The 13,034-nt window shown below is 41.7% G+C and overlaps 1 protein-coding gene across 1 annotated transcript; it reads left to right on the plus strand.

Annotated features, from left to right (window-relative positions):
• Positions 1-1,810: 1,810 nt before the first annotated feature.
• PATE3 (prostate and testis expressed 3) lies at positions 1,811-4,408 on the plus strand (the record flags this gene model as incomplete). The annotated part of the gene is made up of 3 exons (XM_084249934.1): positions 1,811-1,859; positions 3,281-3,400; positions 4,284-4,408. The coding sequence occupies 3 exons, from the start codon at positions 1,811-1,813 to the stop codon at positions 4,406-4,408; spliced, it is 294 nt and encodes a 97-aa protein (XP_084106060.1).
• Positions 4,409-13,034: the final 8,626 nt, after the last annotated feature.

A 13,034-nucleotide genomic window follows, 5' to 3' on the forward strand; every position in this document is an offset into this window, starting at 1 on the left:
AAGTGTGAGAGAGACACTCAAGCTCAGAGAGAAACATGGTTTTGGTGATGATGAGACGTGGGTAAAGAGAGGGGCTCCAGTGGAGAGGGACTGGTCATACCCTGAGACAGCTATGTTCACGCATGTAGGATGTAATGTCTTGCTCACAATTGTACAATTGCAAGATGTCAATGAAAAGAGTCCTTTTCCCCAGCATTGGGAAAGATATTCAATACCCATTCTTCTGTGCCAATGGGGGTTTCTAGAAAGATCACTCGCTAACTTAAGTTTGCTATACATATGAGTTTAACTCCATAGTCTGTTGCTTGCTGACTGTGATTTTTGGTGAGTCACTGATGTTGAGGATAATTTTCATAACTAAAGGGATTAATATTAGGACTATACAGCTGGTTGACCCTTGAAAAACATGGGGATTGGGAAGCTGACTTCCATGCAGTGGAAATCTGTTTTTAACTTTTGACTCCCCCCAAACTTCACGATTAATAGCTAGCTATTGACCTGAAGTCTTACCAATAACATGAACCATCAATAAACACATGTGGTATGAGACATGTATATATACTATATTCTTATAATAAATTAAGCTGGAGAAAGGGACATGTTATTAAGTAAATCACAAGGAAGAGAAAATACATTTATATAGTACTAGACTATATTTATGAATACTGCAAATTTATATCATCCATTACATCATCCGTGTATAAGAAAATGCACATTTAAATGGACCTGTGTAGTTCAATCCCATGTTGTTCAAGGATCAGCTGCACTGGTTTGTGAAAAGGGGAAGATATTTGTTAAGAACTTGGTAACTATCAAGCACTAACTCTCCAAGCAGGTCTTATAGTTTCAGAAACAGTCTGAGCCCTTCTGCTAGGGCTTCAGCCCAGGCTTCAGCCACAAGGAGCTGGAATACAGGAAAGGACCCCTAGCTAGAAGAGACAATAGGGCAGGGATTGTTGTGTGGATTTGGCCTCCAGGGCACAAGAGCCTGGCTCTGAGGAAGCTACTAGGAGCATCTGGTCCGGGGTTAATTTTCACCAAGGCTTAGATCTGGCTTTGGGTATTGGAAAAGGTGGGAAGATTAGTACGTGTGTTCTAGAATGGACTTTGAAGAAAGAAAGTCAGGTTCAGAACAAACTTTCTACTTTGCTTTGGGTGGGTGAATGGCCAGGAACTAGCTGAGCTCTGATTCAAGAGATTGGGTAAGAACTGGGTACCATTCTCATAGCTCAAAGGACGCTTGCTATTGTCTGCTGATGACCCCCAAGGTTGCATCTCCGCCTCAGATCTCTGAGTTCCAGACTCACATCTCAAGTGGTCACTCCATTTTGGAAGGCTCACAGATACCACAATCTCTGGCTGTCTCAAAATGATATTGTAATCTTTCTGATTCACTAAACATTTTCCTACATCAGTTTATTCAAGAAAAAAAAAAAAAACCTCTTAGAAATCATTCTTTATAGCCCCTGGATCCCATTCTCAAAGAGAATCTAATAGCAAGCAGGTCTCATCCATTCTACCTACTAAAGTTTCCATGATTATCTATCTGTCTCCACAGCCACAACTGTACCCAATTTATCAGGATCTCTTGAATTTATCAAGCAATGGCCTTTTTTTTTTTTTTAAACGTCTCTTCTTTTACTCTTGTCCCTTTTCAGCTGATTCTTCACAAAGCAGGAAACCTGTGTGATTGGTTCCCTGTAGGCATAAATAATCCCTGCCCTGGGATGAGGATTTCTCCCTGCAGCTTAAAGAACTGTGTTTACAGTCTGACTTATTTTCCTCCTGTACAAGGGATTTCTGGGTCAGCATGGAAAAACACTTCTTGTTGATCTTCTCTCTTTCCTGCTTCATTGTGGGTGAGTCACAGGCCTGAGGAGTGGGTCTCAGAGATGGAATCATGGAGCCCCAGGAGCTTCCACAGGAGCCGTGGGTGTCATGCAGGGCTGAGTCTTGCCCATATTTATAGGGGAGGGAAAGTCTTTACAATGCTCCCTCTGCCTTCCTTGGCGACTTCCCTGCCCTTTTCAGTATCCTGCAAGCCCCCATCAGGGGCTCATGTCTCTAGGACTGTCACTTCATCCTGCTCCCCACTCTGTTCCAAACATTACCCGTAACCCAAAATGCTAGCAAGATTTTCCTTAAGACATGTTTTCCATTTATAGTTCTGTGCCCCACTTTCTGAGAGAGCTGGTCAGTCTGCAATTAAAAATGCTACAATTTGGGGGCCACACAATGGTGTTTGAAACCTTTTCAAGGACTTTATTATTAAAACAAGTGGTTGTAGGAAATACTGGATGTTCTGCAATCAGGCAGAATTTTAAAAATGTCTCTGTCCCTGTCTCAAGTCCCCGGACCTTTGGCTGCTCATCTAAGGGGTGGGGGAATGGCTACAAGGCCTTTGTATAGATTAAATCACATATACATGGGCAACACAGCTCCATGAGATGCTGAATAAATGCTTCTTTCCTTTCTCACTTATGTCTGCCAGGGAGTTTTTTTTTAAATTAAGCCTATATTTTGATTTACTCACCTGAGAACTCCAAAAAGTGTCGCTGACTACACCATTCCTCATAAAGTCTTCATTTAGAATCAGATTGAAATTCAAAATAACAGAGCATTATCAGTTAACAATAGTTAAGAAGCAAATGTCAGAAATCCCATCATAGAAACAGGCCAGAGTAAAATTTTTTTTAAATATTTTATTTATTGTGCATACAAAAACTGGGGGGTGTGTGTGAGAGGATTCACCAGAGACAGAGCGGGGAACAGAACAGGCAGATTGACCGAAATTCACTGCTGAGGGGGCCAGTGTGCAAGTCAGGAGAGGTCTGCTGCACCATGTGGGTAGCTCCCTGGCCAGGGATCAAACTCGTGCTGCAGTGGCAGCGAACAGCTTCATAGGTTGTGTCTTAACCCTTTGTGCCACCACAGAGGCCCCAGGGTAAAATATTTAAAGCACTCACCCTCATCGTCACATCCTTATCTGTCCTCAGTGCTGCTACATTTGTTAGCCAGGCCAGCAGTACCGGCACTGTTTCATGGTGGAAAAACCAAAACCTTAGAGGCTAAACCTTTGCTCAGCATTACTCAGGTTAAAAGGACTGTCGTTGGCACCAGAATTCCTTTATTCTCTCATCGGCATTTCTCTGGAATGTAGAGATGGTGAGAGGTCCAACTACCTAACACCAGCACTTCATTCACCCCTGCAGTCTGGACACTTCCCGCTCCTTCTCAACCCTTCTCTCTGGCCTCACCCTACCTCTCTGTTCTCCGGCAGTGGCTTCCCTGATGTGTAGAACATGCCACCTTCACATCCAGACAGACCGCTGTCGTAGAGGTCTTGGAGTCTGTGTTGCTCAGAAAAACGAGGAGTGCATGTTAATAAGTATCATGCAGGGTAAGTTAGGGCACCGGGGAAGTGCTGTGAGATTCTTAGAAAACTCTTAGGGGAGTACCTCAGCAATTTTATATCTCAGACTAAGGCCAACCAAGGGAAGGTAGCAAAGTGCAAGATGCCCCTGAGCATGATCCCTGTGAAGACAGAAGAGGATTTGGGAAAATGAGACAGGGTCGAAAAGTGGGGATCCTATATAGTAACCTCCTTGTCTGTGGTTTCACTTTCTGCAGTGTTTATTATCTGTGGTCCAAAATAATTGTGTGCAATGAGATATTTTGAGTGAACATATTCACATACTGTCTAATGTAGTATATTGCTACTTAGTTATTATTATTTGTTGTTAATCTTTTACTGTGACTAACATAAAGAAAGTTTTATCATAGATGTTTCTTCAGGAGAAAACAGCATATACAGGGCTTGGTGCTATCTGTGGTTTCAGCATCCACATATTGGAATATATCCTCCCAGGGTTAAGGGGGCAGATATATTGATTCCCAATAAAAATAACCAAACAGATTTGAACTCTCAAAGCACTAAAGCACTGTTTTATAAAGCACTCATAATGAATTATTTCTTTGTTTGCTGAATTTGCCCCCAGTGTGTTATCAATCATAACAATCAGAATAGTTGGTAACCTGGCAGGAAAAAGAATGAAGCTGATATACAAAGAAGGAAGCATCGTCTAGCACACACCCCTGCAGGAACCAGGGAACTCTGAATTTAGATCTGTGTAGGTCCTCATGGGAAATAGAAGCTGGGAGACCATCCATGTACACACCCTGATGCCTAATTAAGTTCTCAGTGACAGGATTAGTGTCAGGTTTGATTGTCTCTTGAGAACTTATATCATTAGCTTATTTTCTGCTGTTCCTTCTTTTTACAGGTGACATTCTACAGTTATCATATATGGTCTGTCAGAAATTCTGCAGAAACTTGACTTTTGTGTACGAGAATCGGACTTATGTTCATAAATGCTGCAAAGAAAATTTTTGTAACTTCAGATTGTAAGATATTTGCCCTTCTGAGATCTCATTTAGAATATTATTCCCAACATATTCTGGCCTTGCTTTCCTGCCCTGTCTGTCCTGGAAGTGCCTCAGGTCTTCCTTGAATGCAGTAACCACCTCACCGGTGCCTCCTCCTTGATTTCTGCCTCAGTCAGAGGATAATGATTCTGAACAAGAGATTTCATTACAGAGAATGATTGTTCTGCATTCCAAGATGCCAGCCTCGAGAGGCCGTGCAGGGTATGATTTAAAACAAGAAGGTCCTAGAACCTGTGATTAGCGAGTTGAAGTAGACGAGAAATGCTTCAGTTGAAAATTCACGAAGACTTTTATCTAAAACTCCCGTTTATTACTATAATTAAGAAGTAAAATGGATAGCAGGCCCTTGAAATTTTTCTCTGTGGACACAGTTATTTTCCCCAATGGACAGTGTCCACTCAAGACTCACTCGTAATTTTCTTGGCATTTACCAAGTACATCCCTAGTGTTAGTAGGAAACAGCAAATGAGGGATTTTCTTGCCTTTGTGACATTCAGAGCTCACACATGACCACTTCTAGGCCTATCAAAATATACGTTCAATATATATTGCACCTCTCATTTCTTCCCTTTCCTCTCCAAATCTTTCTCTGTTCCTTTCATCCTTTGCTATCCACCCCATCACCTTCTCAGTAATCCATACAATTGCTACACAAATGCACCATTTTCTGAATGCCCATGTCACTTTGTGAATACTATTTTTGATACTATTATAAGGAATCATTTCTGTAAAAGCTGATGGAATTTTTTTTTGGTTCATCTGTTTAGTTGTCAGAAATTATGATCCCTCCAAGCTTTCTCAGGCTTACCTATTTTGTTGAATGTACCAGTCATGCTAACCTCTATTCTCTAGCAGACAGAATAATCACTCCAGTGCTAATATATCATGTGTCTCATTCCTCTGGTAACCATTAAATTCTTTTACTAGGTCTAAGATTTATTGCTGCTGTAGTTTGCCTGTGTGTGATTTTTTTGTTGTTGTTGTTATTTATGTTCCATAGATGAGGGAAACCATCTGATATCTTTCACTTTCTGACTCATTTCATTTAACATAATCACTTTGAGGTCCATTCATTTTGTCCTAAAGCCACTATTTCCTCTTTTTAAACAGATGTGTAGTAGTTCATTGAGTATGTATTCCAAGAAATAGATCTCTTTATCCATTTGTCTATTGAAGGGCTCTGAGGTTAGATCCATGCATGACTTGGCAATTATGGACAGTGTTGCTGAGGACAAAGATGGTCATAAATCTTTTTGTATTCGAGTGTTTTATATTTTTAGGATAAATATTTAATAGAGGTTTGCTGGATCATATAGAATTTTTTATTTTCTAAATCAATCTCTATATCATTTTCCAAAACGGCTGCACCAACTGGCATTCCCAAAAACAGTAAGTGAGAGTGCCTTTTTCACCACATCCTCACCAACATTTGTTGTTTCCAAGCTTTTTGGTATGGACCATTCTTCCAGAGGACAGGTAATATCACATGTGGGTAAATATTCATTTCCCTTAAATAAGTGATGTTGAATAATTTTTCATGTCTGTAGGCCATCTGAATGTCTTCTTTTCTTTTCTTTTTTTTTTTTTTAAAGATTTATTTATTTATACAAGCACTGGGTACAGTCAGAAGCACGGGAGGGTGAGAGAATTCACCAGAGCCAGAGCAGGGAGCAGAGCAGGCAGACTAGACAAAATACACTGCTGAGGGGAGCAGCGGGCAGCAGGAGAGGTCTGCGCGCCATGTGGGACCCTCGCCTGGTGGCCGGGGATTAAACTGGAGCTGCAGAGGCTGCAGGCAGCTTCGCAGCCCAGTGCTCAACCGCTGCACCACCAGGGGAGGCCCCTGAATGTCTTCTTTAGAAAGGTGTTTATTTAGATCTTTTGTCTATTTTTTTGATTGTATTGTTTTTTTGTTGTTGTTGGATTGTATAAAAATGCTGTGTGTGATGTGCAAATATTTTTCCCATTCTGTAGGTTACCTTTATGTTTTTGTGATGGTTTCTAGAGACATACAAAAGCTTTTTAGTTTGATATAGTCCCACTTATTCATTTTTGGTTTTGTTTTCCTTGTTGTTGGGGTTGAGTCCCCAAATACATCTTTACAGTAGATATCCTAGGTATATCCCTATGTTCCTAAAAAATAAAGTATTTCATTATATCACTTTTATGTCCACATCTTTAATCTATTTTGACAGCATTTGCGTATGGATATAGTTTCCTTTTTTTTTTTTTTTTTTGGCGTATAGTTATCCATGATTCCCAACACCATCTTTGTATGGCTGTGGCTCCTTTGTCAAAGAATAAGTGTCTGTATTTGTGTGGATTTATCACTGATCTTTCTATCCTGTTCCTTTGGTCTGCTTTTGTTTTTGTTCCAGTACCACACTGTTTTGATTATGTTGCTGTGTAATAGTTTGAAGTCAGAAAGTGTGATATCCACCTTTCTATTCCTTTCTCACAAGATTGCTTTAGCTATTCAGGGCCTTTTGTGACTCCACATAAATTTTATAAGTGTTCAATTTTTTTTTTTTACTTTTTTTTTAAAGAGGCATGTATTTTTATTTATTTATTTATTTATTTGTTTGTTTGTTTGTTTGTTTGTTTGTTTATACATGCACTGGGTACAGTCAGAAGCCCGGGAGGGTGAGAGAATTCACCAGAGCCAGAGCAGGGAGCAGAGCAGGGAGCAGAGCAGGCAGAAGGACCGAAGCACACTGCTGAGGGGAGCAGCAGGTGGCAGGAGTGGTCTGTGCGCCATGTGGGACCCTCCTCTAGTGGCCGGGGAGCAGCCAGGGATCGAACCAGCGCTGCAGAGGCCGCGGGCAGCTTTGCAACCCAGCGCTCAACCGCTGCGCCACCGGGGAGGCCCTATAAGTGTTCAATTTCATTGAAAAAAGTCACTGGGATTTTGACAGGTATTGCATTGAATCTTTAAATTACTTAGGAATATGGACAAGTATTGATGTTTATTCTTCTAATCCATGAATACAGGATATCTTTTCATTTCTTTGTGTCTTACCTCCTTTTATAAACTTCTATAGTTTTAAAGATATAGGTCTCTCTCCTATAGTTTCCCTGGAAATTTTGAGTAACATTTTTTTCTGACTAAAAATAACAGAAATTTCAGAAATATACCCACTCAAGGGAAGAGCACAAGGGACCAAGGTGATGATTCATGGGTGATGTGGTGGTGGAAGATTTATGGGGTTACACTTGAGGGGAGAATTCAAATATTGTGCAAAAATGAACAACAATGTAAGAAAACAAAGTTTAAAAATTAGAAATAGATATATATCCACTTACTGAGAAATAGATGCAGTTGCCTTTGTGCCACATATCTTAGAAAAGCAAAGTGAATATTTGCCTGCCTTCACACAATAATATTTCTATTAATAAATACTGTCATAGTTGACATTGTCAACTGATGTCTACTGTAGAATCTATACCCTTATCTTTGTACCTCACTGTTCCTCCTAGAATGTGAGGCCCAGAGCCTCCCTGGTGGTGCAGGGGTTAAAGAGAGGTGCTATCAAGCTAACACCAGCCCCTGCAGCACGAGTTCGATCCCCGATCAGCCAGGGAGCAACACACATGGCACAGCAGACCTCTCCTGTCTCACCCGCTGCTCTCCACAGCAGTGTATTTCAGTAGATCTGCCTGTTCTGCTCCCACTCTCTCTGGTAGATCCTCTCACTCCCTGCACCTCTGGCTTATACCCCAGTTCTTGTATGCATAAATAAATAAATCTTAAAAAAAAAGAAAAAAGAATGTGAGGCCCAGAATTGGGCAGGAGCTTAGTCTTTCAACACCCCACACCCTAAGGTCTTAATGGGGTTCACAGGCAGACCCTGGACTCCAGGGGCCACCTCTCCTCCCACAGAGAGGATGTGCAGGCCAGCCAACTCTTTCCTTTATATCTGAGCCTCCAGCCCTCTCAAGACTTCTCCTGGCACCCAGAGCCTGTGCTGTCTCCCATCCATCCCTGGCTCCTACCCAAAGCCTTTCCACCCCTCGTTGTTCTTTCCTGGAGGGGTTGGGGGTGTGGGTACAATAGGCAGGTCATGCCGTTCCGCCTTGTCCTCTCCTGTCATGCTGAGGGCACAAGCTGCACCTGTCCCCTTCTCCACAGAAGGAGGGAAGGTCTGGATTGAGACCAAATGAGGCCCTTTGTAGTCAGCCCAATGTTGTGTTTGCATTAACCCTGCATGGGGACAGTGAAAGGCAGGGGATGCAGAGAAAATCAAGATACCAACAAAACTTCCCCAAAGAGCATTGCCTGCATTCAGCAAGACCCTCCTCAACTACTCACCTCAAACAAGCACTACCCCTAGCTCTGCACAGCAGGGAGGCAATCTGAGAGTGGAATCCCTGGTCCCAGGTGAGTCAGTGACAGACCCAGACTTTCTGCACTGCAGGCTCTGCTAGAGTTCAATGTGGGCAGGAGAAAGGAGGGGGTGACGGCAGGTTTTTTTTTCCCACAATAGTTTCTTCTCCATGACAGCTAGCCTGCCTCACTCCTAGGCCTGCAAGGGGAAGTAGGAAACAGGCCATCTAGGTATAAAATTAAGTGGTTTTATGGCAAGAAAATGAGGTAAATGAATAGTTCCAAAAGAAGTAGTTTATGCCAGTCCCCACCAAAATTTAATAAGTAATCTAACTGCACTTTTAACCTCTCCCCAAAGTTGAATTTTGAATTCATCAATATGGAGTTTCTTGGTTAGCACTAATGCAGTAATCTGCATGGTAAAATCTCCCTGCCTTCCCTTAATGTAAGGTGGTTTCTTCCCCTAAGGGAGGAAAGAAATAAGCTTTCTTTACTTTTGTTAATAACTTTGTTTCACCCTCTTTACAACTATAAAAATCTTCCATTTAATCAACTCCTTATAGCACCTTTCTACTTGCTAGATGGGATGCTGTCTCACTCATTAATTATTTAATAAAGCCAATTAGATATTTAAATTTACTTGGATGAATTGTGGTTTTCAACACAAGCTTAAGCTAATCTTGGCTACACACAATTGACTACTGAGTCTCTAGAAAGGATACATGGAGAAGTGAGTGATTCTACCCTCTAGCTATGCATTCATAATTATCAGTTTTCATGATCTCGATGACTTCTCAAACAACTGATTGCTTGATAGTTTCTTAAAACAATTGTTTTTGGCCCTGTTCAAAGATCTTTAGCCAAGTTCAAAGGAGACAGGCAATGTGATTCCTCTGTAATGACTCCCTACTCCATTTTAAAAATGGCTTTCAGGGCCTCCCTGGTGGCGCAGTGTTTGAGGGCTAGGTTGCAAAGCTGCCCGCAGCCTCTGCGGCACTGGTTCGACCCCCGGCCACTGGGCAAGGGTCCCACATGCCGCGCAGACCTCTCCTGCTGCCCGCTGCTCCCCTCAGCAGTGTTCTTTGGTCCTTCTGCCTGTTCTGCTTCCCACTCTGGCTCTGGTGAATTCTCTCACCCTCCTGTGCTTCTGACTGTACCCAGTGTTTGTATAAATAAATAATAAAAAATATTTAAAAAATTAAAAAAAAAAGGCTTCAAAGATGTCAAATTTTCACACAAGTTCAACAGATGAGCGTTTCAAGGACAGTAGGCTCCCTTCTCTTTTTATTATGTATTTTCCTAAAGACCACATTCTCACCTGCAAGTTAAACTACCATTCACCCATATGCAAATATCACAAGACCATACCTTTATATAACTTTCACACTCAGATTTCCAACTGCCTAATTTTATATTTACCTGGTTGTCCGAAAAGGGTATGGTAAATTCAATCTAATTCAGCCTCTCCAACATGATCTTCTTCCAGTATTCCCTAGTTCTGAAAATGTTCTCTGGTTGCATAAACCAGAAAACTACAAATAATCATGACATGTCTTTCTCTCATACGTGAACCCCAGTCAGTGCATGTTCTGTCATTAAGGGGTTAGCCACTAAATGTTCTGTCCTTGCTATTTCTAGCTAGTGCCATCAAAGCCTAAGCTACCATCATGCTCCTCCTGGAATACAGTCAACGACCTCCTATTTGGACTTCACATACAATCTTGCCCTCTTCAAATCCATTCTCAATGCAGGCAAGGTAATTTCAAATGCAAATCTGAATGTCACATAACACATTCCAATCCTCATTTCAGTTAGTTTCTACAGTTCTTAGGTAGAGATCAAATCTCTTGCCTTGTACGTGATGTACACCATCTGGCTCCTGACAACTTCTCTAGTCCCATCTCTACCTGCTGTCTTTCAGCTGGTCTTCTTTCAGTTTCTTGAATCTTCCAAGCTTCTACCCTCAAAGGACTTTGCCTATGCTTTTCCCTCTGCCCAGATAAATCCTTCCACTCCCATTTCTGCCCCCTTATCCTTTAGCTTGTGGTCCAGAGACACCATGTCAGATCTTTTATTAGATGTTCTCATACGGACTATTTGTCTCTCTTCAGCACTGAACTTAATTATAATTTTTACAATAATTTTGACTGTTTTACCAATGTCAATTTCTCCTATTAGACTGGAAGTTTCATAAGGACAGGAACTGTGTCTTTATTCACCATCAAATCACTAAGATATAGCATAGTATTTAACATAGGAGTTCAATATGTATTTGCTGGATAAATGATCAAATACTCTCAAAAAAAGTAAAATACTCTCAAAAAAGAGAATGAGGGCTGAGCAAAATAACTGGAGTTGACTATTAAAAAGAAGCTGGTGACCCTTGAGAATACAGTTTGAATATTCTGATTGTAACAGGGTGGTCCCCAGGAAAGGGGGAGGTTCCCTGCCCCACCCAAGGGAGGGTGGAGCTGAGCAGGGAGAGGAGAAGCTGAAGAAGAGACTGAGGTAGGAAGCAGGATGGAGCCAGGAGACCTGGAGGAGGCACATGGAGCCTAGAGACACGTGAAGAAACTGCGCTTGTCTTTTGGTCGTAGACTGGGTGACACAGATGTGGGTGAGACCTATGGGGAGGTGACAATGGCAGCTTTTATCTTGATGTTGATTTTGCTCTTTTCCTTCCGGGCTTGTCCGGTTGTTTGTGACCCTTTTCTGTGGGTCCCCACTGGAAGATGCTTTAGACTTGTGGCAGGCCTTGGGGCCTTGTGCTGGGCCAATCCCATTTGGATGGACTTTTACCCACGAGGGGACGGGTAACTTTGGGTGCTTGATTTAGAAACTAGATTCTTTGCCTTTCCTGTATTGTTTCCTAGTTTTATTAAAGTTCCTTCCCATTAAAGTCTTATATGTTTTGTGTTGATGCGGCGGATGGCAGAACCCATTTAGAATAGGCAGGTTTGCGGGGTTTGGGCTGCCCCTCTCCCCGTCCTATAACATGATGAAGTACTTAAATGAGCAATGACAAAAGGGCAGAAAGGATGGATGAGAATGCTGACAGGAGGGGGCAGCAGTGTCAAGGAGAATTACAGGTTTTCATTTTGCTTTACGCTAGTATTGTTCCCCAGGTTTGGGAAGATTCAAAGAGGGAAGAATTCAAAACATTAGAGATAGGAGATGAGAGAGCTACAGCTGAAGGAGTTTGTCTGAAAATGTCAACAAAGAGGTCTGAGGTAAGCAAAGATATCATAAAAGAGTGACTAATTTAAGCATGACAATATCAACAGTTGAAAGTAATATTTGAATCCATAAAGATGCAGATGGGTTCATAAATCAGCCAGATCCAATTCAGGTAAGCATCTGGAATAGAGCCGTGTAACAACTAAAAGGTAAGGAAATCACATTAAACTACCTCCTTTAGATGTGATCCACAAAGTTCAGATTATGGGAGGGGTCTCCCTGGTGCTGCAGGGGTTAAGTCTAAGCACTAGCAAGCTATCACCATTCACTGCAGGGTGAGTTTGATCCCCTGCCAGGAAGCTAACCCACGTATAGCACAGCAGACCTCACCTGCCTTGCCCACTGCTCCCCTCAGCAGCGTATTTCAGTAGATCTGCCTATTCTGCTACCTACTCTGTCTCTGGTGGATCCTCTCACCCCCCCCCCTTAACATCTGGCCTACACCCCAGTTACTATATGCATAAATAAATAAAAATAAATCTTTTTAAAAATTCAGATTATAGGCAACTGCACATAACCAACAAGATGATTCCTTCAACAAACAAATTGAGAAAAATAAAATTGGAGGCAGAACTAATAGAATAAAAAGAAACATAAACTTCTAAGATCCTGGAGATCAGACGCGAAAGAAAAAGTCTTGCAGGTATAAGGTGACCAAACCTGAACATTTGATGTTTGCTCATAAGGAGGAAAAAATGTATAGAGTTAATAATAAAGTATCGAGATGTTGGGAGATCTAGGGGGAAGGGTCATTCAAATATTCACAACCTGCTCCTGCCATCTTCATTTCACTCCGCCTCCACCCAATAAATCTAAGCCTGAAAAGTATTGCAAAGGTCCTGAGGCAACAAGGTAAGAGAAAGAGGTAATACTGACATTTTTGGAGGAAAGGATTAAACATTATTTCTCCCTTTCCCTGATTTAAGAAATAGTATAAATTGCATATGGCAACCAGGGAATTTGTGCAAACTGGGAGAAGCAACTCCGACGACTTGGAGCACAAATAGTTTGGTTACGTTGCGCTGCA

Source organism: Talpa europaea (assembly GCF_964194135.1).
Source record: "Talpa europaea genome assembly, chromosome: 12".
NCBI lineage: Eukaryota > Metazoa > Chordata > Mammalia > Eulipotyphla > Talpidae > Talpa > Talpa europaea.